Source organism: Ranitomeya variabilis, chromosome 1, assembly GCF_051348905.1.
Source record: "Ranitomeya variabilis isolate aRanVar5 chromosome 1, aRanVar5.hap1, whole genome shotgun sequence".
NCBI lineage: Eukaryota > Metazoa > Chordata > Amphibia > Anura > Dendrobatidae > Ranitomeya > Ranitomeya variabilis.
In genome coordinates this window covers 354651056-354679007 of record NC_135232.1, presented here as the reverse complement: position 1 = coordinate 354679007, position 27952 = coordinate 354651056, and the positions used below count along the sequence as shown (strand labels likewise).

At 44.8% G+C, this 27952-nt stretch overlaps 1 protein-coding gene across 2 annotated transcripts in view; it reads left to right on the top strand.

The window, feature by feature from the left end:
• Window positions 1–27952, top strand: part of SHC3 (SHC adaptor protein 3) — a 189475-nt gene that overhangs the window by 38281 nt on the left and 123242 nt on the right. For both annotated transcript variants that reach the window (XM_077299832.1, XM_077299827.1), the window contains one exon: window positions 4899–4969. In XM_077299832.1, coding sequence (XP_077155947.1) covers window positions 4899–4969 — 71 coding nt within the window. The remainder of the gene's footprint in view (window positions 1–4898; window positions 4970–27952) is intronic.

Sequence of the window (27952 nt, the reverse complement as noted above, 5' to 3'; positions counted from 1 at the left end):
CTCTGACAGTGGCATTTAACACACGCTTCCGGCAAGTGCGCCGGAATTCCTGCCCATCGGTGACCCCGACATGTGATCATCACCTGTGTGTAGCAGAGCCAATCGGGTTATGGCAGCTTTTAGTCTCCCATGGAGACTATTGAAGCTTGCCAAAAGTAAAAAAAAAGTGTTTATAAAAATATGCAAACAAAAAAAGTTCAAATCATCCCCCTTTTTCCCATTCAAAATAATAATAATAATAAAAAAATATATATCTATATATATAAGAGGCATCGTGATTACTCGCTAATCCCGCCCCCTGCACAGCAGCTCCGCCCCCAACACATCACCACACACAATCCCGCCCCCCACCACATCACCACACACAATCCCGCATCCACCACATCACCACACATAATCCTGCCCCCCACCCCATTACCACACATAGTCCCGCCCCCACCACCTCACCACACATAATCCCGCCCCCCACCACCACACATAATCCCACCCCCACCACATCACCACACATAATCCCGCCCCCACCACATCACCACACACAATCCCGCCCCCCAACACATCACCACACATAATCCCGCCCCCCACCCCATTACCACACAATCCCGCCCCCCACCCCATTACCACACACAATCCCGCCCCCCCACCCCATTACCACACACAATCCCGCCCCCCACCCGATTACCACACACAATCCCGCCCCCCACCCCATTACCACACACAATCCCACCCCCCACCACATCACCACACATAATCCCGCCCCCCTATCATCACCCACAATCCCGCCCCCCACCACCACACATAATCCCGTCCCCCACCCCATCACCACACATAATCCCGCCCCCCACCACCACACATAATCCCACCCCCACCACATCACCACACATAATCCCGCCCCCCTATCATCACCCACAATCCCACCCCCCACCACCACATATAATCCCGTCCCCCACCCCATCACCACACATAATCCCGCCCCCCACCACCACACATAATCCCGACCCCCCCACCACATCACCACACATAATCCCGCCCCCCACATTACCACACACAATCCCGCCCCCCACCACATCACCACACACAATCCCATCCCCACACCACATCACCACACATAATCCCGCCCCCCTATCACCACACATAATCCAGCCCCCCACCACCACACATAATCCCACCCCCCACCCCATCACCACACATAATCCCGCCCCCCACCACCACACATAATCCCGCCCCCACCACATCACCACACATAATCCCACCCCCCACCACATTACTACACATAATCCCACCCCACACCACATTACCACACATAAACACACCCTCCCACCACATCACCACACATAATCTCGCCCCCCCACCACATCACACATAATCCAGCCCCCCCACATCACCACACATAATCCTGCCCCCCACCACATCACCACACATAATCCCGCCCCCACCACATTACCACACATAATCCTTTCCACCACCACATCACCACACATAATCCCACCCCCACCACATTACCACACATAATCCCACCCCCCACCACATTACCACACATAATCCCGCCCCTCACCACATTACTACACATAATCCCGCCTCCCCACCATATTACCACACATAATCCCGCCCCCCATCACACATAATCCCGCCCCCCACCAAATCACCACACATAATCCCGCCTCCCCACCACATTACTACACATAATCCCGCCCCCCACCACATCACCACACATAATCCCACCCCCCACCACATCACCACACATAATCCCGCCCCCCACCACATCACCACACATAATCCCACCCCCACCACATCACCACACATAATCCCACCCCCCACCACATTACCACACATAATCCTGCCCCCCACCACATTACCACACATAATCCTGCCCGCCCATCACATTACCACACATAATCCCGCCCCCCACCACATAATCCCGCCCCCCATATCACCACATAATCCCGCCCCCCACCACATTACCACATATAATTCCACCCCCCACCACATTACCACAGATAATCCCACCCCCACCACATCACCACACATAATCCCGCCCCCCCACCACATCACCACACATAATCCCGCCCCCCCACCACATCACCACACATATTCCCGCCCCCCCACCACATCACCACACATAATCCCGCCTCCCCACCACATTACTACACATAATCCCGCCCCCCACCACATCACCACACATAATCCCACCCCCCACCACATCACCACACATAATCCCGCCCCCCACCACATCACCACACATAATCCTGCCCCCCACCACATCACCACACATAATCCCACCCCCCACCACATTACCACACATAATCCCGCCCCCCACCACATCACCACACATAATCTCACCCCCCATCACATTACCACACATAATCCCGCCCCCCCACCACATCACCACACATAATCCCGCCCCCCCACCACATCACCACACATAATCCTGCCCCCCACCACATCACCACACATATTCCCGCCCCCCCACCACATCACCACACATAATCCCGCCCCCACCACATTACCACACATAATCCTTTCCCCCACCACATCACCACACATAATCCCACCCCCACCACATTACCACACATAATCCCGCCCCCCACCACATTACCACACATAATCCCGCCCCTCACCACATTACTACACATAATCCCGCCTCCCCACCATATTACCACACATAATCCCGCCCCCCATCACACATAATCCCGCCCCCCACCAAATCACCACACATAATCCCGCCTCCCCACCACATTACTACACATAATCCCGCCCCCCACCACATCACCACACATAATCCCACCCCCCACCACATCACCACACATAATCCCGCCCCCCACCACATCACCACACATAATCCCACCCCCACCACATCACCACACATAATCCCACCCCCCACCACATTACCACACATAATCCTGCCCCCCCACCACATTACCACACATAATCCTGCCCGCCCATCACATTACCACACATAATCCCGCCCCCCACCACATAATCCCGCCCCCCACCACATTACCACATATAATTCCACCCCCCACCACATTACCACAGATAATCCCACCCCCACCACATCACCACACATAATCCCGCCACCCCACCACATCACCACACATAATCCCGCCCCCCCACCACATCACCACACATATTCCCGCCCCCCCACCACATCACCACACATAATCCCGCCTCCCCACCACATTACTACACATAATCCCGCCCCCCACCACATCACCACACATAATCCCACCCCCCACCACATCACCACACATAATCCCGCCCCCCACCACATCACCACACATAATCCTGCCCCCCACCACATCACCACACATAATCCCACCCCCCACCACATTACCACACATAATCCCGCCCCCCACCACATCACCACACATAATCCCACCCCCCATCACATTACCACACATAATCCCGCCCCCCCACCACATCACCACACATAATCCCGCCCCCCCACCACATCACCACACATAATCCCGCCCCCCACCACATCACCGCACATATTCCCGCCCCCCCACCACATCACCACACATAATCCTGCCCCCCACCACATTACTACACATAATCCCGCCCCCCACACATTACCGCAGATAATCCCGCCCACCACATTAGATAGCCATTAGCGTGCCGAGCGTTAGCTGGCTGGAAACAGCTAGTATATATATATATATATATATATATATATATATATATATATATAAAAACAAACATACACATATTTGTTATTGTCATGTTAAGAATCGCCTGATCTATCAACATAAAAAAATTAACCTAATCGCTAAATGGCGTAACGAGAAAAAAAGTCAAAATGCCAGAATTACGTTTCTTTAGTCACAGCAACATTAAAATGCAATAACGGGCGTTCCAAAGAACGTATCTGCACCAAAATGTTTTCTTTAAAAACGTCAGCTCAGCACGCAAACAGTAAGCCCTCATACAATCAGAGATCACGTCGTTCAAAAGTACAACTCGTCCCACAAAAAAGCAAGCCCTCACATGGCCATATTGACTAAAAAAATTAAAAAGTTATGGCGCAAAAACGAAAATACCGCCGGTCATGAAGGGGTTAAGGGCACGAAAATTAAAATGTGAAAATTGCTAAATTTTCGCTAAATTTTGGATATTTTTACAAATAAATGCAAAAAATATTAACTCAAATTTACCACTAAATTAAAGTACAATGTGTCATGAATAAGCAGTGTCAGAATCACTGGGACATGTTGAAGCTTTCCAGAGTTATTACTTCATAAATTTACAGTGGTCAGAATTGTAGCATTTAGCCTTGTTAGGAAGGTGAAATCAGACTGGGGGTGAAGGGGTTAAGCCAGAATATGGCAAAAAAATGCTCAACTAAGTAATGGGTAATAACAGTCCATCATTACTTTAAGATATGAAAGGTCAGTCAATTTGGAAAATAGGTAGAACTGTGAAGGTATTCTCAATTGCTCTCATGGAAACAATCAATTGGATATAATTAGTTGATTATTGTGTTCTTTCTTCTAAGAATACAAGCATACTAGGTTAAGCTGATTGTACGTGTTTATGGTGGGGTTAAGTTGGAGGGTGAAAAAGTTGTCGGTCAAACCCTGGTTTGGTCAACTTCTATTGAAAGTTCTTCAGCCCAGTTAGGCTTCAAATAACCAGCTATATATAAATATGTAAGCTCAATATGTTTCAGTCTTTCTCTGCGACTTCAGTTTTTTCTTAAAATAGTGATGTGAAGTTTACTATATTAGTTATGTACCTGTATTACCAGCTATGTTTCAGTGTTTGGAAGTAAGATATGTCCTATATAGCCACAGGTGCCTCTAACATGTCTTATGGCCTTTACAAAACTCAAACTGATTGATGTGCATGACCAATACTTTGAAAGTATTTTTTTCTTACCAAGATCTGTTATCTTCTTGCAGTATTTAGGATGCATAGAAGTTTTACGCTCCATGAGATCTCTTGATTTCAATACAAGAACACAGATAACAAGGTAGGACAAGTTTTGTTTTTATTGTATGATTGTAGTTTTCTGTTCAGTATAGAAATTTAACTAAATTCAATTTTAAGTATTTTGATTTGTTTTTAATTGGCTTACTAAATTTTCCTACTTGAAAAGTAAATAATATTAGAAGGTATATTACTTAGTATTGCATCTTTGGGAAAATATGAAATTATAATTCCTTTCAATATGCAAATTGCCTCTTCTGAGAAAAAGAGTACTTAACTCTATAGCGCCACCTGTTGGAAGTAGCGATCCTACAAGTCACAATCAACCCTCTAACGAGTCGTGCAATATGACTTAGGGTACCGTCACACAGTGCAATTTTGATCGCTACGACGGTACGATTCGTGACGTTCTAGCGATATCGTTACGATATCGCAGTGTCTGACACGCAGCAGCGATCAGGGATCCTGCTGAGAATCGTACGTCGTAGCAGATCGTTTGGAACTTTCTTTCGTCGCTTGATCACCCGCTGACATCGCTGGATCGTTGTGTGTGACAGCGATCCAGCGATGTGTTCGCTTGTAACCAGGGTAAACATCGGGTAACTAAGCACAGGGCCGCGCTTAGTAACCCGATGTTTACCGTGGTTACCAGCGTAAACGTAAAAAAAACAAACCGTACATACTCACCATCTGATGTCCGTCCGGTCCCTTGCCGTCCGCTTCCCGCTCTGACTGTCTGCCGGCCGGAAAGTGAGAGCAGATCACAGCGGTGACGTCACCGCTGCACTCTGCTCTCACTGTACGGCCGGATCTGTCAGAGCAGGAAGCGGACGGCAAGGGACTGGACGGACATCAGATGGTGAGCATGTACGGTTTGTTTTTTTTTACTTTTACGCTGGTAACCACGGTAAACATCGGGTTACTAAGCGCGGCCCTGCGCTTAGTAACCCGATGTTTACCCTGGTTACCCGGGGACTTCGGCATCGCTCCAGCGCCGTGATTGCAACGTGTGACCGCAGTCTACGACGCTGGAGCGATAATCATACGATCGCTGCGACGTCACGGATCGTGCCGTCGTAGCGATCAAAATTGCACTGTGTGACGGTACCCTTAGGATAAAAGCCAAATCAGTATCTCAATTCGCAGACACAGTGTTTCGGGCTGTTGGCCCTCGTCATGTAAAGGATAAACATTACCCCTTAGACCCCAGTCCAGAGCCTCTCACCTAGCCAAATCAGTTCTCATGCTTCGCACTGATGAGGGCCAACAGCCCGAAACACCGTGTCTGCGAATTGAGATACTGATTTGGCTTTTATCCTAAGTCATATTGCACGACTCGTTAGAGGGTTGATTGTGACTTGTAGGATCGCTACTTCCAACAGGTGGCACTATAGAGTTAAGTCCTCTTTTTCTCAGAAGAGGCAATTTGCATATTTAATTTCCCAGAGGAGCATTGTACGGCAAATAAGCCTCCTTACCTTGACAAGCCAGCTGGTATGTCACTCTCCATAAGGAGAAACGTTACCCCTTAGACCCTAATTCCTTTCAAGTCAGACAATAAAATAAAGAACTAGAAATTGTAAAAAAAAATACAGATTCATTCTGACATATAGGGTTACACAAAAAAAGCAAAACATTGGCATCCATAGACCTCGTCATTCATATTTTTTGTGTAGTATTTTTGCATACATGTCCAAACAACTTATACACCAACCTAAGAGCATTAATGGTTGTAATTAGTTTTTGTTAATAAAAAAAAGAATTTGGTGAGGCCGGATAAAATGTCCGATTTTATCTAACTAGGTTCTATAAAGTCATATTTCTTTTAGGTCAGTTTCAAGAGAACATAATGCAGGAGTATTACTGCGCCCATGTTATAGATGCGGATCCTGATGTGTCCATGGCTATAATGGCCAAAGCCAACAGAATCCTAGGGAGCTATGATGCTATCAAACTGGATCATCAGACCTGAGACAGGGCCTGAACTTTTCTGATTTTGTTTTAAAATGGCATTAGACACTTAGAATTCAAAAACATAGCAAACTTGTGTGCATTCATTCTTCTGATGCAGTTGTTGTCACATTTTTTTATCATTGTGGATATTCATGATCAGAGTGTTTATGCTTGATTTTAATCTTCTTTTTTTATTTTGCTGATTTTCATGTGAGAAAGAAGCAAATAAACAGCCTAAAATGTACAAATTATGGTATTCAAAGGTTTGAAAAAAACAGTTACCCTAAAATTCATATTATTAATATACAGCTCTGGCAAAAATTAAGAGACCACCACATCAAAACCCTGTCATTGGCAGCCCAGTGTCCAGACCTGAACCCCATTGAAAACCTCTGGAATGTAATCATGCGGATGATGGATAGTCACAAGTCATCAAACAAAGAAGAACTTCTTACATTTTTTACACCAGAAGCAGTGTGAAAGACTGGTGGAAAGCATGCCAAGACGCATGAAAGCTGTGATTAAAAATCATGGTTATTCCACAAAATATTGATTTCTGAACTCTTCCTGAGTTAAAACATTAATATTATTGTTTCTAAATGATTATGAACTTTTCTTTGCATTACTTCAGGTCTGAAAGTACTGTTTTTTTTTATTTTGGATACTATCAGCATTGTCCCCATTGGGGCTCACAATCTACATTCCCTATCAGAATGTCTTTGTAGTGTTGGAAGAAACTGAAGTACCTGACAGAATCCTATGCAAACACGTACAAACTCCTTGCAGATGTTGTCCTTGGTGGGATTGGAATCAAGGACCCCAGTGAAGGCAAGGCTTCGATGTTAGCCTCTGTATCTGTACTGTTACATAATTAGGCTAATAACCGGTTCATGCAGCATTGCATGAACACCCGATCCTTACACTATGGCTGGTCCAAACAACTAAAGCAATTGATACCATCCACCTCTCATGTCTCCCCTTTTTCCTCATAGATTGTAAGCTTGTGAGCAGGGCCCTCATTCCTCTTGGTATCTGTTTTGATCTGTGTTTATTGTTATGCTGTAATGTCTATTGTCTGTACAAATCCCCTCTATAATGTAAAGTGCTGCAGAATATGTTGGAGCTATATAAATAAAAATGTATTATTATTATTATTAGCCACTGAGCCACCCTATGACCTTTCATAGAGAAATTATGATCCATCATAAATTTTGGAGTTTTGGCCGCAAGTGGGAGGGAGGCTAGGACTGTCCTAGGGGTGGGAAAGGGAGTGACTGACCAAGTGGTTAAGTGCATATGCGATGATATGAGCCTTTGTTCTCAGCCAATGTAGGTCATGCCATGCAGCATGTTGGAAAAAACTGGAAATAACTGTCCCCCACATCTTCCATGTGGTTGCCAGCATCCTACGGTTGAACATCAAGCCATCAAATACTGTAATGTGTGTGTACACCAGGTTGCAGCTCTGCGTCGGTGACCAAAGATTGCAAGGATGGCCAGTGGCACCAGGGGCAGAGCTAGGATGATGGCCAATTTCTATGGACAGTGAGGAGGAGGTGAAAGCGAATGTTGCTCAAGCAGATGGGGAGTACATACAAGGCTCCCCAAAGAGCCAATTCCCAGCGGTCAGTCCCACAGTGGAATGCTCACCACCTGCCTGTGCCCCCAGCTTCTGCCCTAGCCATATCAGGCTGGGGACAAGGCTACCTTCGAGATCCTCATGTCAAAACATCATTGTGAGCACCATCGACAAGCTTCAGCTCCAACTCCAGCTCTAGCTGCAGACCCCAGCCAGTGGCGAGTCCCCTGAGATCCAGGTCCCAAAGCAACAAGCAGGGAACTTCCCCCTGCTGGAAAAAGGAGGGGACTTGGACACATTTTTGCTGGCATTGGAAAAAATTTGCCATCAAAACAATCTTCCTGAGGACCAGTGAGTTCAATTTTTAAACCCTCACCTCAGGGGTAAGGCCCTGGAAATCTTTGGGTACCTACCCAGCAAGACCATCTCGAGCTATAAGGATGTCAAGCAGGCTCTGGTCCAGTAGTTTAACTTGACCCCTAAGATGTATCGGAAGGAGCTCCGGAGTATGCAGCGGGGTCCTGCAGACAGTTGAGCCAATCACATGTGGGATCTACTGAGAGAAATTGACTAGTGGAATGCATGACTAGAGCTCACCACTGTCAAGCAGCTGAAGGAGCTCATCGCAACTGAGCAGTTTTTGTGGAACTGCACTGTAGAACCTCCAGCAGTATTTCCGTGACCGGAAGCCAAAGGGGCCCTTTGCAACAACGACACTTGCCATTGAGTACTCCAACATCAAGACTCCAGAGACCAAGAATTCTGCTGGCTGAAGAGGTAGTAAGATGAATTCAGTGCCTGCTGTCCATACCCCCAAGCTCAGGGGGGCACCTATCCATGCTTCCCTCTCCACCTTGGTGGGGGAACTGTCATCTCTGTAAACAGCCAGGACACTTCAGAGCCATGTGTCCCTAGCACCAGAAGGACTTGTCCTTGTCTCAGAAACCATCCACTGCTATGTGTGCGGGTGGAGGTGGTGGGAGGTCTCTTGACAACTTTTAGCCCTACGCCATAGGCCAGGCCATGGTCAGGGGACTGCAGGACACAGTCACTGAGATGACTCTTGTGCTGCCTTTGCTGGTGACCCCACGGGATTTGGTACCAGGGAAAACCCTCACTGTCTCCGTGATTGGAGAAATCGAACTGGCGCTGACCATCACCAAGGTGTATTTGGACTGGGGCACCGGGAAAGGGGTGCGGGAGGTGGGTGTATCCTCGAATAGCCTCTCAAATGTTTTGCTTGGGACAGACTTGGTGTGGCTAGTGTATCAGTATGTGACCACTGAACCCTAGAGGCCTCATCCTCCAAACAAAAACATAATGTCCACCCCTGTTGATGTAAATGTGATTAACATACCTACTAGTGATGATAGAATACATTCAGCACTATTTGTTACTCCCACGAATAGTATGGTATTCGGGCTACTTGTTACTCGGCGAGTAATTAGGTATTCGCCTCTGACCAGCATGTTTGGCGCTTTATTTGCAGACAATGAACATGCTGGGCTGGCTTGCCAATCACAGTAATGCCGGTGCCATCATTGGTGTGGCATTATTGGGATTGGTTGGTCTTCCAGCATCATAGGGGATATTTAAAGGCTGCTGCACCATCTTGCGCACATTGCAGCCAGAAACAGCGTAGGGAGAGTGTAGTAAGAGCATAGGGAGAGTGATAGGAGCTTAGAGTGAGCGTTATTCATTCCAAAAAGCTCTTTTAAGAGCTGAAGATTGTGAAGGTTAGTTGTTTGTTTGCACCAAGATGGTGAGCGCTGATGACGCTATTGTCAGTGTAACCATCTCGCTGCTCTGTCTTTAAAATGCTTGCTGCAGAATCTCAAAGAGGAAGCTTTGAATGATGAGGAGGTGGCTATGGCACAAGATTGTACAGTAGCTGATACCACAAGCCCAGCCTCACACAATATTCTCAGGCCACATTGGGTGATAACGAGGAACAGGAAGAGGAGAAGGAGAATAAGGAGGAGCAGGAGATTTTGCTCACGCTACAGAGGGCATTCCCAATCCCAGCTTCATGTCTGTTCAGAATGGATGGTCTCAAGTGGAGGAGGAGAAGGCTATGCATTGTGAGGAGGAGAGGATGGTTAGTGCTGTTTCTGGTGAGGACATTAAATGTTTGACTTTGTAGTCTGCCACACACGGCAGAGTTTACATCCAGATGTCTTTCCCAAGACCCTTGCGTGAAACACATTTTTTCCACCATGAAATACTGGCTGTGCCCCTTTCTTGACCCATGGTACAAGGAAAAATTTGCTTCTCTAATGTCAGAGGCAGATGTGCCATTTTCAATGCATGCATGCCAGAGGGCCGTAGTGGAAGACTTGCTAAAAATATTACCCTCAGACAACGCTGCTGGCAGAGGTACCGGCTCTTTTCACCCACAAGGATTACAGGGGAGGGCCACGCACACCAGGTGCCACTCGGGGCTGGGGAAAAATGTCCACTAGCTGGGCCATTTTCATGAGACCGTCCCATCAGCAAGGGTTATCTGTGTTTGTAACTATGACGAGGAGGGAGATGTTGACCAGGATGGTGAAGGACTACTTAAGTGACCATACCAGAGTCCTTCCTGATTCTTCAGTGCCATTTAAAAATTAGTTGTCCAAGATGCACACTTGGCTCAACCTCTCCTTGTACGCCTTGGTGGTGCTGCCATGCCCTGCCATGAGTGTGTTGTCTGAGCGGGTTTCTAGTTCGGCAGGTGCAATCATAATGGATAGGCGCACACGTCTGTAATGCAAAATGCAGACAGGCTGACTCTTCTAAAATTGAACAAGGGCTGGATCTCTTCTGACTTTTTAAGCCCTACGGATGACAGCAACGTTATTTAAATGCAGGCCAAATTGTTTTTTTTGGAAGTTGTCTTAACATCCTTCCCTTACCATCCAAATCCATTTTGTTCAGGAAATCACCTCCTCCTTCTCCTCCTGCTTCTGTAACAACTATTTAGTGTTAATCTATGTATACCTCACAAGGGTACGGAACTCTTGGGGTAATTTTTGGAAACCTATATACATTGTGCAAAGTTCAAATTTCTACTCACAATCTATATATTCTATTATTATAATTTTTTAATTTTGTTGCCCTTCTTACAGTCTCTTTAAGTGTGTATCTGATAGCCTGATGCTGATTTTTGAGTCTGCACTTGGACATTTTGTGACATGAATGCATTAATATGCTCCACACAATTCTTCAGGTTTTCAGTTTTACACAAAATAATAAAATGAGCAATGAAACATGCTCTATATATATTGAATACAAGAACTGAAGCATGGCCATCACAAAAATTACAAAAATAATTAAAAGGTATACTTTAATTGCAAAATAATGTATAATAAAATACAGTCAATTACATTTAGACCATAAGTATCAAAAACAGAGCTATATGAATAAAAGGTACAGGTGCACCAATGGAGAGTGTCACACTAAAGACACTGGATATGGGAAGGGAGGTACAAAAGCGTCAATATAACCTCCTATTATAAAGAATATATAATAAAGTGACAGTGCATTAATCAATGTAAAGGAGGATACAGTTCCCAGCTACCACATATATATTAAGAGGTAAATATCCCAAATTTCAAATCGGTCAATGACCAAATAATAAGACCCATGTAGTAGAAGAACCAGTGTTCCCATTATTTGCCAACTGCCTGGTTGGGTAGTTTTGAGAAGAAGTGCGTGGTTGTCACGATTTGACTGACGAGTGACCTGGGACCAGGGGCACCTTTCCTGGCCCTAACACTAGGGCCACCCTAGCTCGCCCTGTCCCCCAGATACTTCAGATGGTGAAGAATATGGGGCCGTCACCCTTGCCTTATTTCCTAGAACAGCCCTACGTCTGTCCCCTTCCCCCACCTGGGAAAGAGAGGCGCTACTGTGAACTGCAGTACACCAACCCAACAGACAGGGTAACAGAGACAAGGGTAAACTGAAAACTCCACACACACACACAAAATATACACTCACATATAACAGAGGTATTCACCAGGGTGTGTAGGGAGGGGGAAGAAAGTAAAACAGGGAAGGATTAGGGATTTCCAAGTGTACAAACCAGCCAACAGTCGCTAATAAACTCCTCCAGCTCTTTCACAACACCAGCTTCTCCCACTCCAAGATCATGCAGCAAATTGCTAACACTGACAATAACTAGGTAATCGAGCCCAGATTTTATGAGGGAAAAGAGTAGCTAACCAAGCACAGATGAATGTAGGAGTTTTCCAATATGGCTGATTAATCCCTGTTCTGCAAGAAATAAACACATTTAATACACTGGAGAAGTGCTTCTTCTCAGCGTAGTAGGAGCAACCAGATGCTGCAGTCTTCCGGCTCCGCTCCACTGTGGTAAACCCGTGACCATAGGCTTGTGCAGATTGGTCAATGGCACTCCTGTCTCTTTCCTTTGAGGAGTCTGCTTCTAAGTAAAATGAGGCTTGTACATGTTCCTGACATGGGTTTCGGGCCTGACAAACTGACAATAGAGGCACTCACTTGCATACACTGTATTCAGAATTTAATTCTAATGCTTTTTGTATCCGGTAGAGTCCAATTTCCTGACATTGATCATACAGCTCCCCAACTCCTGTATTATATTCACTTTACAGCAGCTTCACCCTCTATGACAGTTGTTCAGTTGTTCCAGTAGGATCCAATGGCAAAAATGGCTCTCTGAATATGTGAAGGGAGGGCTGCATAATTAGATGGCGGTGGACGTGATGGTGGTGGTGGCGGGCGCTGCCCAAAATTCAAATGGGCATGTTTTAAATGGCATTGTAAAGGGATGGTAAATATTCCACTATCTTGCTAACTATTTGACATGAGGTAGGGACCTCCCAAATGTAGGCGTGAGAGCTCTACCAAATATATGATACAGGGCCACCTGAGGGCCCTTACCAAACTTGGGTTTCAAGGCACCTGCTGGCTCTCTGCAAACTGTAAGCGAGGGGCACATAATGACATGGTGGTGGACAGGGTGGTCGTGGCAGGCAAAGCCCAAAATTCAAATGGACATGTGTGGGGAAACGGGGGGTCGATGTGCGCCCATGTCCGCTAGCTGGAACTGCATGGAAAAGGGATCATGCCTCCTGACAACCGCTCTCTTAATGTGGTCATAATGCTACTCAGAGAACACAGGGTGAGGATAAAACAGTGTGGCAATGCTTTATTAAACCACAAAACAGGCAGATAACACATAGAACAGTCCCAGAAAAATTCCCCAATATGGTGCACATTACAGAGTCTCACCCTTCCTCTGACCCACCTGGATAATGGCAGATGTTACGTCAGAGCTCCCAGGGTCGGCTACCCCACCTGTGGTACATACACAGAGAGGAGGTAACGATGAGCGTAGGAAGATGACAGTCCATTGAGTCCATACAAGGTGCAAGGCCAGTTGACACAAGAGTCACAACCTGGCCTATCCAAACATCTCCACGGAGCCAGGCGACAAGCGGGTCCCAATTCTGGCTTCCTCCCAATATATCCGTGGCTCAGCGATGGTCAATGGAGCAGATCCATATCCTTCCAACCAGAGCCAAAAACCCCTAGGTTGTTTCCTATAGCATGATAAATCCATGTCCCTCGTGATGGAGCCATGATGTAAAATGGCTGCTGTCCTGTCTCTGGTTCTTTGGATGTTTGGCAGAATCTCCAGCTGTCTCTCTTGCTCAGTCTCTCTGACTCTGAGTCTCTTTATACAGAAGCATGGAACCCATTTTTAGATTTACCAGTGTCCTTCAGTCCACCCTCACAGATAAGGGGAAGAATGGTGACGACCAAGTTGCCTTGTTTGAGTATGTAATCTATTTGAATAGATTTTCCTCCTCTGTTTTAAGGCTAAGTTCACACGTTGCAGAATTGCCGCGGAAATTTCTGCGGCAATTCTGCGCCTCCTGCCGCGGGTATATCGCATGCAGAATTTGCATGCATATACCCGCAGAAAACTAGCGTTTTGCAAGCATAATTAGCTTGCAGAATGCTAGCGTTTTCCAAGCGATCTGTAGCATCGCTTGGAAAACTGTTTGACAGGTTGGTCACACTTGTCAAACATAGTGTTTGACAAGTGTGACCAACTTTTTACTATAGATGCAGCCTATGCAGCATCAATAGTAAAAGATAGAATGTTAAAAATAATAAAAAAATAAAAAAAAAAGGTTATACTCACCTCAGCGGCTTCCGTTCCTAATGCTGTGTGTTCAGGACCTTCCATTGACGTAGCGGTCACGTGACCGCGGGTCATGTGACCGCGACGTCATTGCAGGTCCTACACACACACCTCGGAAGCCTCTGAGAAGGTCGGGCCGCTAGAGGGTGAGTATATCGCTATTTTTTATTTTAATTCTTTTTTTTTTACCACTTATATGGTGCCCAGTCCGTGGAGGAGGGTCTCCTCTCCTCCACCCTGGGTACCAACCGCACTTGATCTGCTTACTTCCCGCATGGTGTGCACAGCCCCGTGCGGGAAGTAAGCAGATCAATGCACTCCTATGTGTGCAGAATCGCCGCGATTCCGCAATTTTAATGAACATGCTGCGTTTTTTTCTGGATTGCGATTCCGCTCAGGAAAAAAATGCAGCATGTGCACAAAAAATGCGGATTGCATTCTGTTACATAGGATGCTTAATGTTAGCGTTTTTTTCGCGGTTTTATAGCGTTTTTATAGCGACAAACCGCGAAAAAAATCTGCTACGTGTGCACACAGCCTAAAAATCAGCAAACTATCTGAGCTATACAATGAATGATTAGCATATCAGTAGACCTCACTATTCATCAAGGATAAGAGCACACTATGTTATATCAAATATCAGCTTACAATTCAATATTCTAGGCTCACACAAACAAAAGTCTGTTTTCTTGACTAACCAGAAATCAACACTTAAATACAAACATACAGAGAAAAAGTACATTATTCTTGGTTTGCTAAATATAGTCATCTGGGTAATTAAGAAATAATCTGGTTTCCTCACAGCATGTTTGAAATGGCATTGTAAAAGGATGGGACATATGTATTCCACTAACTTGATAGCTATTTGACATGAGGGAGGGACCTCCCAAATGTAGGAGTGAGAGCCCTCACAAACGTTAAAAGGAAAAACTAAAGCCAAAACGCTTTGTGTGAACTATGTTAACCCCTTAAGCCCCGAGGGTGGTTTGCACGTTAATGACCGGGCCAATTTTTACAATTCTGACCACTGTCCTTTTATGAGGTTATAACTCTGGAACGCTTTAACGGATCTTGGCGATTCTGACATTGTTTTCTCGTGACATATTGTACTTCATGTTAGTGGTAAAATTTATTCGATATACCTTGCGTTTATTTGTGAAAAAAATGGAAATTTGGCAAAAATTTTGAAAATTTCGCAATTTTCCAAATTTGAATTTTTATGCCCTTAAATCACAGAGATATGTCACACAAAATAATTAATAAGTAACATTTCCCACATGTCTACTTTACATCAGCACAATTTTGGAACCGACATTTTTTTTTGTTAGGCAGGTATAAGGGTTAAAAGTTGACCAGAAATTTCTCATTTTTACAACACCATTTTTTTTTAGGGACCACATCTCATTTGAAGTCATTTTGAGGGGTCTATATGATAGAAAATACCCAAGTGTGACACCATTCTAAAAACTGCACCCCTCAAGGTGCTCAAAACCACTTTCAAGAAGTTTATTAACCCTTCAGGTGTTTCACAGGAATTTTTGGAATGTTTAAATAAAAATGAACATTTAACTTTTTTTCACACAAAATTTATTTCAGCTCCAATTTGTTTTATTTTACCAAGGGTAACAGGAGAAAATGGACCCCAAAAGTTGTTGTACAATTTGTCCTGAGTACGCTGATACCCCATATGTGGGGGTAAACCACTGTTTGGGCACATGGCAGAGCTCGGAAGGAAAGGAGCGCCATTTGACTTTTCAATGCAAAATTGACTGGAATTAAGATGGGACGCCATGTTGCGTTTGGAGAGCCCCTGATATGCCTAAACATTAAAACCCCCCACTAGTGACACCATTTTGGAAAGTAGACCCCCTAAGGAACTTATCTAGATGTGTTTTGAGAGCTTTGAACCCCCAAGTGTTTCACTACAGTTTATAACGCAGAGCCGTGAAAATAAAAATTCTTTTTTTTTCGCAAAAATTATTTTTTAGCCCCCAGGTTTGTTTTTTCACAAGGGTAACATGATAAATTGGACCCCAAAAGTTGTTGTCCAATTTGTCCTGAGTACGCTGATACCCCATATGTTGGGGTAAACCCCTGTTTGGGCGCAAGGGAGAGCTCGGAAGTGAAGGAGCACTGTTTTACTTTTTCAATGCAGAATTGGCTGGAATTGAGATCAGACGCCATGTCGCGTTTGGAGAGCCCCTGATGTGCCTGAACAGTGGAAACTCCCCAATTCTACCTGAAACCCTAATCCAAACACACCCCTAACCCTAATCCCAACTGTAACCCTAACCACACCCCTAACCCTGACACACCCCTAATTCTAATCCCAACCCTATTCCCAACTGTAAATGTAATCCCAACCCTATTCCCAACCGTAAATGTAATCCAAACCCTAACCCTAACTTTAGCCCCAACCCTAACCCTAAGTTTAGCCCCAACCCTAACTTTAGCTCCAACCCTAGCCCCAACTCTAACCCTAGCCCTAACCCCAACCCTAACTTTAGCCCTAACCCTAACTCTAACTTTAGCCCCAACCCTAACTTTAGCCCCAACCCTAACTTTAGCTCCAACCCTAGCCCTAACCCTAGCCCTAACCCTAACCCTAGCCCTAACTCTAACCCTAGCCCTAACCCTAGCCCTAACCCTAACCCTAGCCCTAATGGGAAAATGGAAATAAATACATTTTTTAAATTTTATTATTTTTCCCTAACTAAGGGGGTGATGAAGGGGGGTTTGATTTACCTTTATAGCGTTTTTTATATCGGATTTTTATGATTGGCAGCTGTCACACACTAAAAGACGCTTTTTATAGCAAAAAAGTTTTTGCATTTCCACATTTTGAGACCTATAATTTTTCCATCTTTTGGTCCACAGAGCCATGTGAGGTCTTGTTTTTTGCGGGACGGGTTGACTTTTTATTGGTAACATTTTCGGACACGTGACAGTTTTTGATCACTTTTTATTCTGATTTTTGTGAGGCAGAATGACCAAAAACCAGCTATTCATGAATTTCTTTTGGGGGGAGGCGTTTATACCGTTCTACGTTTGGTAAAATTGATAAAGCAGTTTTATTCGTCGGGTCAGTACGATTACAGCGATATCTCATTTATATCATTTTTTTATGTTTTGGCGCTTTTATACGATAAAAGCTATTTTATAGAAAAAATAATTATTTTGGCATCGCTTTATTCTGAGGACTTTTTTATTTTTTTGGTTATGATGCTATATGGCGGCTCGTTTTTTTGCGGGACAAGATGACATTTTCAGCGGTACCATGGATATTTATATCCGTCTTTTTGATCGCGTGTTATTCCACTTTTTGTTCGGCGGTATGATAGTAAAGCATTGTTTTTTGGCTCGTTTTTTTTTTTTTCCTTACGGTGTTCACTGAAGGGGTTAACTAGTGGGACAGTTTTATAGGTTGGGTCGTTAGGGACGCGGCGATACGAAATGTGTACTTTTATTGTTTTTTTGTTTTTTTTTAGATAAAGAAATGTATTTATGGGAATAATATTTTTTTTTTTCTTCTTTATTTAGGGTTTTTTTTTTTTTTCTTTTTACACATGTGGAAATTTTTTTTAAAACTTTTTTACTTTGTCCCGGGGGGGGGGGGGGGGGGGTGGACATCACGGATTGCCGATCTGACAGTGTGCACAGCACTCTGTCAGATCGGCAATCTGACATACAGCCGTGCAGGCACTGCAGGCTTACCAGCGTCTGCACGGCACCCGGAAGTACTCCCTGCAGGACCCGGATGCTGCCCCGTGGCCATTTTGGATCCGGGGACTGCAGGGAGAAGACGCTCGGTACAAGGTGAGTACATCGCCTTGTACCGATAGTCTCAGGGAAGCCCGCAGGGAGCCCCCTCCCTGCGCGATGCTTCCCTGTACCGCCGGTACACTGCGATCATCTTTGATCGTGGTGTGCCGGGGGTTAATGTGCCGGGAGCGGTCCGTGACCGCTCCTGGCACATAGTGCCGGATGTCAGCGGCGATAGGCAGCTGACACCCGGCTGCGATCGGCCGCGCTCCCCCCGTGAGCGCGGCCGATCGCTATGACGTACTATCCCGTCGGTGGGAATTAAGGCCCACCCCACCTCGACGGGATAGTACGTCATATGGGATTAAGGGGTTAAAGGGTAGGTGTAATTTTTTTTTCATTTTTTTATTTAGCATTATATACATGTAATTCTGAAGGAAAAAATGTTTCTTAGCATTTTTCCCTTAAAAAATGTTTTTGGTTTGGTAGGTCTGCAGGTATCTTATCCATGTTGTTCCCATTTAGTTTTAGCTCTTTCCCATCCATTTCAGCTTTCTTCCCATGCCCCCAGACCTGTTTGGTGGGTCCAGCAGAAAAATATTCGGCTTTTCCATTGATTTGCATTGGATTCGTTATTTGGTATGAATACACGGATATTAGAAATTATTCATGCCGATTTCCCAAAATCCGAATATTTCACTATTCGCTCATCGCTAATGCCTACTGATGGGGATGTAGGGGTGGGTGATGTACTGTGTCCCTCTCCCCTCGGGGTGTGGGGATAGGAGATCAATCAAGCAAGCTGTGATAATGCCTTAGAGTGTGGCCAGTCAGCATGCTGTCATTAGTTGTAATGTGAGGTTGTCAAAGAGTGGACAGACAGGGGGCAGACAGCTGTGGAGGGGAGCATGCAGTTGAGGGCAGGGCTGTCCTAGGAGAGCGAGGACTCCCAGGTAAGGCCTCATTGCAGGGTTCCTCCACAACCGGGATGTCAGAGGGCCAGGTTATTCAGTCGACTGGGGACTTGGTCATAAGCAGAGTGGAAGTGGGCACTACCTGCGGTTGCAGCAGCAGTGGTCACTGTCACACACAGTGGTAGTTCCGGGGTCCGACGGTTTCCCCCTTCTGGCCAAGTGGCTGCTGGGTCTGATGGAGGCCAGGAGATAGGTGCCGAGCAACTGAAAGAAGATGTTATCTTTCTTGTCTGTTCTAGCCACGTCCAGTCAGGGGTTCCAGATGGCATTGGAAACTGACAACAGCCTGAAATCTCTCAAGGAGCAGGCAGCACAGCCTCTTTTGGACTCAGACCTTGAGAGTTTGGTCTGGGACCAATGGCAGTTGTACCGGGTAATGATTCAGCAGGCTTCACTGGAGGCGTGGCCTAGGGACCTACAGTTAGTGGTACCCTATTCGTTCAGTGCAGAACTGTTGCAGATTGCGCACAAGATTCAGATGGCTGGATATCTAGGGATCACAAAGACAATGGCCAGGCTTACCCAACATTTCTACTGGCCAAGGATGTGGGCAGATGTGGCTGCCTACTTCGTGTGACACCGGTCAGAGGGTGGGGAAGGTGGTTCGGCGCACCAAAGCTGCACTGATAACTCTGCCCAATATTGAAGAGCCTTTCAGGAGGGTGGCTGTGGATCTACCAGGATCTGGTTGGACCGATGGCCACTCCAAGCAGCTCCGGGATATGCTTCATACTGACAGTAGTAGACTATGCCACCCGGTACCCAGAAGCAGTAGCTTTGTCATTCATTCAGGCCGAAAAGGTGGCCACTGCCTTACTGGAGTTTTTCTCCCAAGTGGCTTTTCCCCAGTAAATGACCACTGACCGAAGGACCCAGTTCATGTCACAGCTGATGGAGTTCCTCTGTTAGCAGATACAGGTGCAACATCTGGTGAACATCCTGTACCACCCACAGACTAACAGTCTGTGCAAGCGGTTCAATGGCATCCTGAAGCAGATGCTTAAAGGGAACCTGTCACCCCCCCAGGCGTTTGAAACTAAAAGAGCCACCTTGTGCAGCAGTAATGCTGCATTCTGACAAGGTGGCTCTTTTAGTTATTGGTGCTGTAATTGCAGAAATTATCCATTTTGTAATTTGTCCTAAATACCTTTCTTCAGTCCTGGAGGCAGGCCTTTCCCCCCCTGCTGCAGACGCCACACAGTCGTCACTCAAGTCTTCTTGGCGCCGGGCGCCGCCTCGTCAGCGCTGTTTTGAAATCAGCCGGCGCCTGTGCTCTTTTGTCATGCCTTGGGCAGGCGCAGTGAGCGCTGCCCGTCCTCTGTCCTCATATGCAGTCTAGCTGACTGTGCGGCCGCCCTGCCTGTGAATCCCAGCCCCGCAGTGTCTTCTGATTTATTCACATTGCGGGGCTGGGATTCACAGGCAGGGCGGAGTAGGTGTAGATGGACACCTATTCTGAGTAACACACTAGCACACCCGCTCACCCAGCTTTCTAGCTCCATAAAGATAAATTAGCACTTTCGCATGCACAGGGTAATACAGTCAGGATATACTCTCTCTCTTAAAGGTTGTGGGCATGTTTAGCAGCAAGGGTCATGCTTATTACATTTTAGATTTAAAATACAAAAGGTAGAGTGCCTGTAAAAATGACAAAAAGATGAAATAACTACAAGTCACATAGCAAATACAGAAAGCTCTTACCGATTAGATCGGTAAGAGATCTTTGCAAAGTAGACTGTAGAAATTTGGTTTCACAGACTGATTGTCTGTGGGTGAGATACTTTAAGGGGTCCTATGTAAACCCCCCATCCTGGTCGTCCTGGTCAAATGATAGAAAGATGGCTAATTATATGCAGGAAAAGACAGTTTCAGGACACAATTCTAGCCTATGTCATATTATCCTATTGGAGCTTTCTAGTGGAATAATGTGATCGCCATGTTTCCTAGCATACTTTTACCATCCTATACACAGAATACATGACTAGGATATACAGTTCTGCTCAAAAGTTTACATACCCTGGCAGAATTTTTGCTTTCTTGGCCTTTTTTCAGACAATATGAATGATTACACCAAAACTTTTCTCCACTCATGGTTAGTGGTTGGTTGAAGCCATGTATTGCCAAACTACTGTTTTCTCTTTTTAAATCATAATGACAACCCAAAACATCCAAATGACCCTGATCAAAAGTTCACATACCCTGGTGATTTTGGCCTGATAACATGCACAGAAGTTGACACAAATGAGTTTGAATGGCTACTAAAGGTAATATCCTCACCTGTGACCTGTTTGCTTGTAATCAGTGTGTGTGCATAAAAGCTGGGTGAGTTTCTGGGATCTAAACAGACTCTTGCATCTTTCATCCAGCCTCTGACGTTTCTAGATTGTGAGTCATGGGGAAAGCAAAAGAATTGTCAACAGATCTATGGGAAAAGGAAGTTGAACTGTATAAAACAGGAAAGAGATACAAAAAGATATCCAAGGAATTGATAATGCCAGTCAGCAGCGTTCAAACGGTGATTAACAAATGGAAAATCAGGGGCTCTGTAAAACAAAACCATGGTCAGGTAGACCAACAAAAATGTCATCCACAACTGCCAGGAAAATTGTTCGGGATGCAAAGAAAAACCCACAAATAACATCAGCTGAAATACAGGACTCACTGAAAACTAGCGGTGTGGCTGTTTCAAGATGCACAATAAGGAGGCACTTGAAGAAAAATGGGCTGCATGGTCCAGTTGCCAGAAGAAATCCATTACTGTGCAAATGCAAGAAAGTATCTCACCTACAATACGCAAAACAGTGCAGAGACAAGCCTCAAAACTTTTGGAACAAGGTCATTTGGAGTAATGAGGCCAAAATTGAACTTTTTGGCCATAGTCATAGACGTTACATTTGGAGAAAAGTCAACAAGAGCAACAACATTCCTAACAACTTTCCTACCGTAAAGCATGGAGGTGGATCGCTGATGTTTTGGAGATGTGTGAGCTATAAAGGCATGGGAAACTTGGTCAAAGTTGAAGGAAAGGTGAATGCAGCACGTTATCAGCAAATACTGGAGGCAAATTTGCACTCATCGGCCCAGAAGCTGTGCATAAAATGTACTTGGACGTTCCAACATGACAAAGATCCAAAACACAAGGCCAAGTCGACCTGTCATTGGCTACAGCAGAACAATGGGAGGTTCTGGAGTTGGCATCTCAGTCTCCTGACCTCAATATCATTGAGCCACTCTGGGGAGATCTTAAGCGCGCAGTTCATGCTAGACAGCCCAGGAATTTACAGGAATTGGAGGCTTTTTGTCAAGAAGAGTGGGCAGCTTTACCATCTGAGAAAATAAAGAACCTCATCCACAACTACCACAAAAGACTTGACTGTGAACTTTTGATCAGGGTCATTTGGATGTTTTGGGTTGTCATTATGGTAAATGTATCAGCACTGCATCTACATGCAAGTACGTTCTAGGGTAGTTTCTTCCTGATTTAGAAGTTATGTATGGCGCAATGTGCCTATAGACTACTTTTTAAAGGGGTGGCCGGACACTAAAAGGTCCTTTCTAAATATCTATTTTTACACCCTACACTTCTTAAGCAGCTAATCCCTAAATGTGTTTTTTTTTACTTCACTTTCTGTTTAGTTTGATAGCATTCTCAAACGGGGCTGCATCGGGAGTTGGGGCTGCACTCCCTTCTTTACAGCCTCTATCACCCCACCTGCTTCTGTCTCTGCCAGCTGTAACTTCTTGCTGTAATGAGACATCATTATAACATCATAATAAAAGCAGGGTGATTGAGACTAGTGCCTCCCCATAGCTTTTATAACTGCTCTCGAGAAACTGTGTGGTGGAGCTGCTGTCACTCACCCTGCTTCTATCACTTCCCCCTGATGATGTATCTTTCATAATAAGAAGCTGTTGTCAACAAGTACAAGTAGAGTGCTGCTAGCATTTCACAAGAGCTGCTGGTTTCGAATCATGACAGTACTCCCCTCCTTCCAGGATGGCCTATGGACATCTCAGGCACTGGCTTCTCTGGATGACTCTCGTGAAAGGCTCTTGTAAGCCTGGGTGCATGGACGTTTTCCACCAATTCCAATGACTTCTCTTGTGGTCCGTAACCCCTCCATTGCACCAAATGTTGCAATCTTACTCTAAATCTTTTAAAGTCCATAATTTTATCCACAATGTACTCTTCTTCACTATGGACTTTTTCAGGTGGAGGAGTTGTCTGAGTTCTTCCTGGAAATGGCTTCTCACTGCATGGTTTGAACAAGGATACATGGAATACAGGCTGTTAGGAAGTTTTAAACGAAAAGCAACTGGGTTAATTTATGCAGAAATTTGAAAAGGTCCTATGAATTTTTAACCCAATTTATAAGATGGTACATTCATTTTCAGATTTTTTTGTTGAAAGCCTAACCTTGTCACCAACCTAGAGGGTAGAAGGGGCTTTGCGATGTTTAACCGCAGTTCAATTGTAATCTTCTTGGGGATTCTGTAACCTCTCAATTAGTTCTTCCTGAGCTCTCCGCAACTTTGTACATCTGTCAATAACAGCAGGAACCAAAGTTTTCAAAGGAAGATTAGGAATAAATACCTGATGCAAGACATAGTTAGCAAAAAATGGGCTTTTGTGATGTAGAACTATGCGTGTAGTTATTATAAGCAAATTCTGCTGTTGGTAAATTGTCTACCCAGTCATGTTGTAGGTAATAACTAAAACATTGCAGGTATTGCTTGACAGTTTGATTATTTCTTTCAGTCTGGCCACTGGATTGTGGGTGGAAGGCAGTAGACAAATTGACAGTAACTCCTAAAGCTGTACAAAAGCTTTTCCAAAATTTTTATGTAAACTGAACACTTCTAACAGAAATTACATTGTCAGAAATTCCATGAAGCCTAAATATCTCTTTGACTACTAATTCTATGGTTTCTTCAGCGGTAGGAAACCCTTTAGTTGGGATAAAGTGGGCCATCTTTGTGAGCCAATCCACCACAACAAGGATAACAGTCATTTCTTTAGAAGGGGGTAGGTCCATGATATAATCCATTGAGATTGATCTCCAGGTCATGGATTTAACTGTAAGAGGTTGAAGGAGTCCTAGAGGTGAGGATTGTGCACAGTACACATGTCCATGTCTTTAGAAGGATGGTTAAGGAAAAAGTCAGTTTGGTATCTATCTTTAATCTTTGTTAACAATTCTTTGGTGTCCTGTTTTCCCCCCAATTTTTTGGGGGTTAGAATGGTACAGTCAGTGTTAGATATCTCCTGAGGATCCTTAAATATCCTGGACAGAGCATCAGCCTTGCCATTTCTTGAACCAGGCTGATAAGAAATTATAAAATTAAACCTGGAGAAAAATAAGGCCCAATGTGCTTGCTTTGCAGGCAACGTCTTAGCTATACGGATGAATTCTAAATTTTTGTGGTTAGTAAGGAAAATCACTGGATAATTGGCCCCTTCCAAAAGATGTCTCCATTCAAAGAAGGCAACTTTAATGGCTAAAAGTTCCTGATTTCCAATGTGATAATCCTTTTCTGCAGATGACATGGTATGAGAAAGGAATGCACATGGATGAAGCTGCATCTGGTCCCCAACTCAATGTGATAAAAAGGTTCCCACCACAGAATCTGATGTGTCTACTTTGACAATAAACGTCAGTTCAGGATTTGGATGGACTAGTAATGGTACGGAAGTGAAAAGAGTCTTTAATTTATCAAAAGCAACTTGTGGCTCTAGAGACCAGGAAAACACTTTGGTTTTCTTTGTGAGTGAAGTAATTGGTAACATTTTTAAAAAAAGTTTTTAATGAATCTTCTGTAGAAATTTGCAAAGCTGTAAAGCTCCGGACATCTTTTTGATTTATTGAGGTAGGCCAGTCAACTATTGCTCTGATTTTACTGAGATCCATGCTCAGACCTTCTGGGAAGATGATTTATCTGAGAAATTGAGTCCTGGTTTGTTCAAATTCACATTTTTCGAGTTTGATATAGAGCTGATCCTCCTGTAGATGGTTTAGGACTAACTGGTCATAACTGCTATGCTCCTCCAAGATATCTATAAATATAAGAATATCATCAAGATACACAACATAAAAATCGATCCAAGAAATCTGGAAAAATATTATTAATGAATTGCTGAAACGTGGCAGCGGTGTTGCTAAAGCAGAAAGGCATAGCAAGGTATTCAAAATGTCCATATCTAGTTCTAAAGGCAGATTTCCACTCCTCTCCTGGGTGAATTTGTTTGAGATTACAAGCCCCTCTTAGATAGAGCTTGGTAAAAATCTTGGTAGAACGCAGTCTATCCAGTAACTCATGTATTTAGGGGAGTGGGTAGTGATTTTTAATGGTAATTTTATTTATTTCCCTGTAATCAATACATGGCTGCAGGGTTGAGTCTTTCTTTTATACAAAAAACAAGGGTGCTGCAGCTGGTAAAGAAGAAGGTTGAATGAAGCATTTCTCTAAATTTTCATCTTGGTATTCCTTTAGTACTTTCAATTCCAGTTCAGAAAGATTTTAAATTCGCCCAAATGGAATGAATGCTCCAGGAAGTAATTCAATGGGACAGTCGTTAGGACGATGAGGAGGCAGTTGATCGGCTTTCTTCTTACTGCAGACCTTACTGAACTGTTGGTACTGAGGTGGTAGTTTATCATAATTCTGGTGAATTTATATGAGAACAGATAAAGTAGCATGGCAATTGTTCTTGCAGTACTTAGAGGGAAAGGTAATGGTCCCTGGTGCCCAGTTGATAGATGGGTTATGGATTAAAAAAACAGGGAATTCCTATAATAACTGGAAATTTGGGAAACAAAATAAGATGGAAACAAACAGCTTCATAATGATTCTGTTCAATACAAATTTCAAGTTCAATTGTCACGTGAGTAACAGATCCAGAAGATAAAAGTGATTCATCCACAGTTTCCATATCGATTTGTCCTGGATTTAGCCCTACTTGCTGTTATTATCAAGTGTAAATTGTAAGTCCATAAAATGTCCTCCTGCTACAGAATCTAACATGGCAGAGCATTGTATTTTTGGCTCCCAATTTTGACCTGTATGGGAATGACAAAATGAGACCATGGTGATTGCTCTTTGCCTTTATCCTGCATTACAGATGAGATGGTCTGCATAACTGGATCTGAACGTTCAAAATGGTCTAAATCGCTTTGAGTTTTGGCATTTGTGAAAGCTATGGTCTTTTTATTAGGACAGTTGTGCAGTGCCCCCACATTAGAGGCATACATTTTCTGTACATCGCCTCTCCTTCCCTACTGCAGAGAGAACTTTACAGCTTTCATCAATTTGCATGAGTTCAGGCACACTTTCCATTTCCTGTTGGTGCTTCAAGGCTGATGGAGTAAAGGAGTAATTAAGAGTGTTTCCAAATACTTGCAGTCTTTCCTTTCTTAGTTCAGTGAGTTTCTGATCAATTCAGATGCATAGTTGAATAAAGTCCTCTAAATTTTCAGGGGTGATGAACCCTTGCAAGTTCATCCTTAATTACCGTATATACTCGAGTATAAGCCAAGATTTTCAGCCCACTTTTTTGGGCTGAAAGTCCCCCTCTCAGCTTATACTCGAGTCATACCCAGAGGTCGGCAGGGGAGGGGGAGTGGAGGCTGTCTAAAAAAACTCACCTAGTCCAGGCGCGGTCCCTGCAGGTCCCTGGCTTCCCCGGTGCCGGCAGCAGCAGCTTCAGTTTCTTCCTGTACTGAGCGGTCACATGGTGCCGCTCATTACAGTAAATGAATATGCGGCTCCACCTCTATTCATTACTGTAATCAGCGGTAACGGTGACCGCTTAGTACAGGATGAAGCTGCGGCGCCGGGGAAGCAGGGACTGCACCGCGCCAGGACCAGGTGAGTATACGGGGAGGGGGGAACAGCGCTGTGCGATAGTCACCTTTCCTCGTTCAGGGCGCCGCTCTGTCTTCAGCAGTGACGCTCAGGTCAGAGGGTGCGGTGACGTAGTTAGTGCGCGCCCTCTCCTGAACGTCGGTGCTGAACATGGAGTGGCACCGGAACGAGGTGCGGGTGACTATTGAAAGTATCCGGTGGCCTGACCGACGGAGAGGTGAGTATGTGATTATTTTTTTTTTTATGGCAGCAAATGGCAGCAACTATCGCAGCAAATATCTGTATGGGGCATCTATGGGGCCATAATGTTTGTGCAGCACTATATGGGGCCATAACATTTGTGCAGCACTATATGGGGCAATAAAGTTTGTGCAGCACTATATGGGGGCCATAACTAGGGTTGAGCGACCTTTACTTTTATAGGATCGGGTCGGGTTTCACGAAACCCGACTTTTTCAAAAGTCGGGTCGAGTGAAATCGGCCGATCCTATAAAAAAGTCGGGGTCGGGGTCGGCCGAAACTCGAAACCCAATGCAGTGCATTGGGTTTCCAATGGTTCCCAGGGTCTGAAGGAGCGGAAACTCTCCTTCAGGCCCTGGGATCCATATTTAAGTGTAAAATAAAGAATTAAAATAAAAAATATCGCTATACTTACCGTCTGACGGGCCCTGGTACTAACCGGGAACCTTCCTTCCTTAGAATCAGCCTTCCAGGACC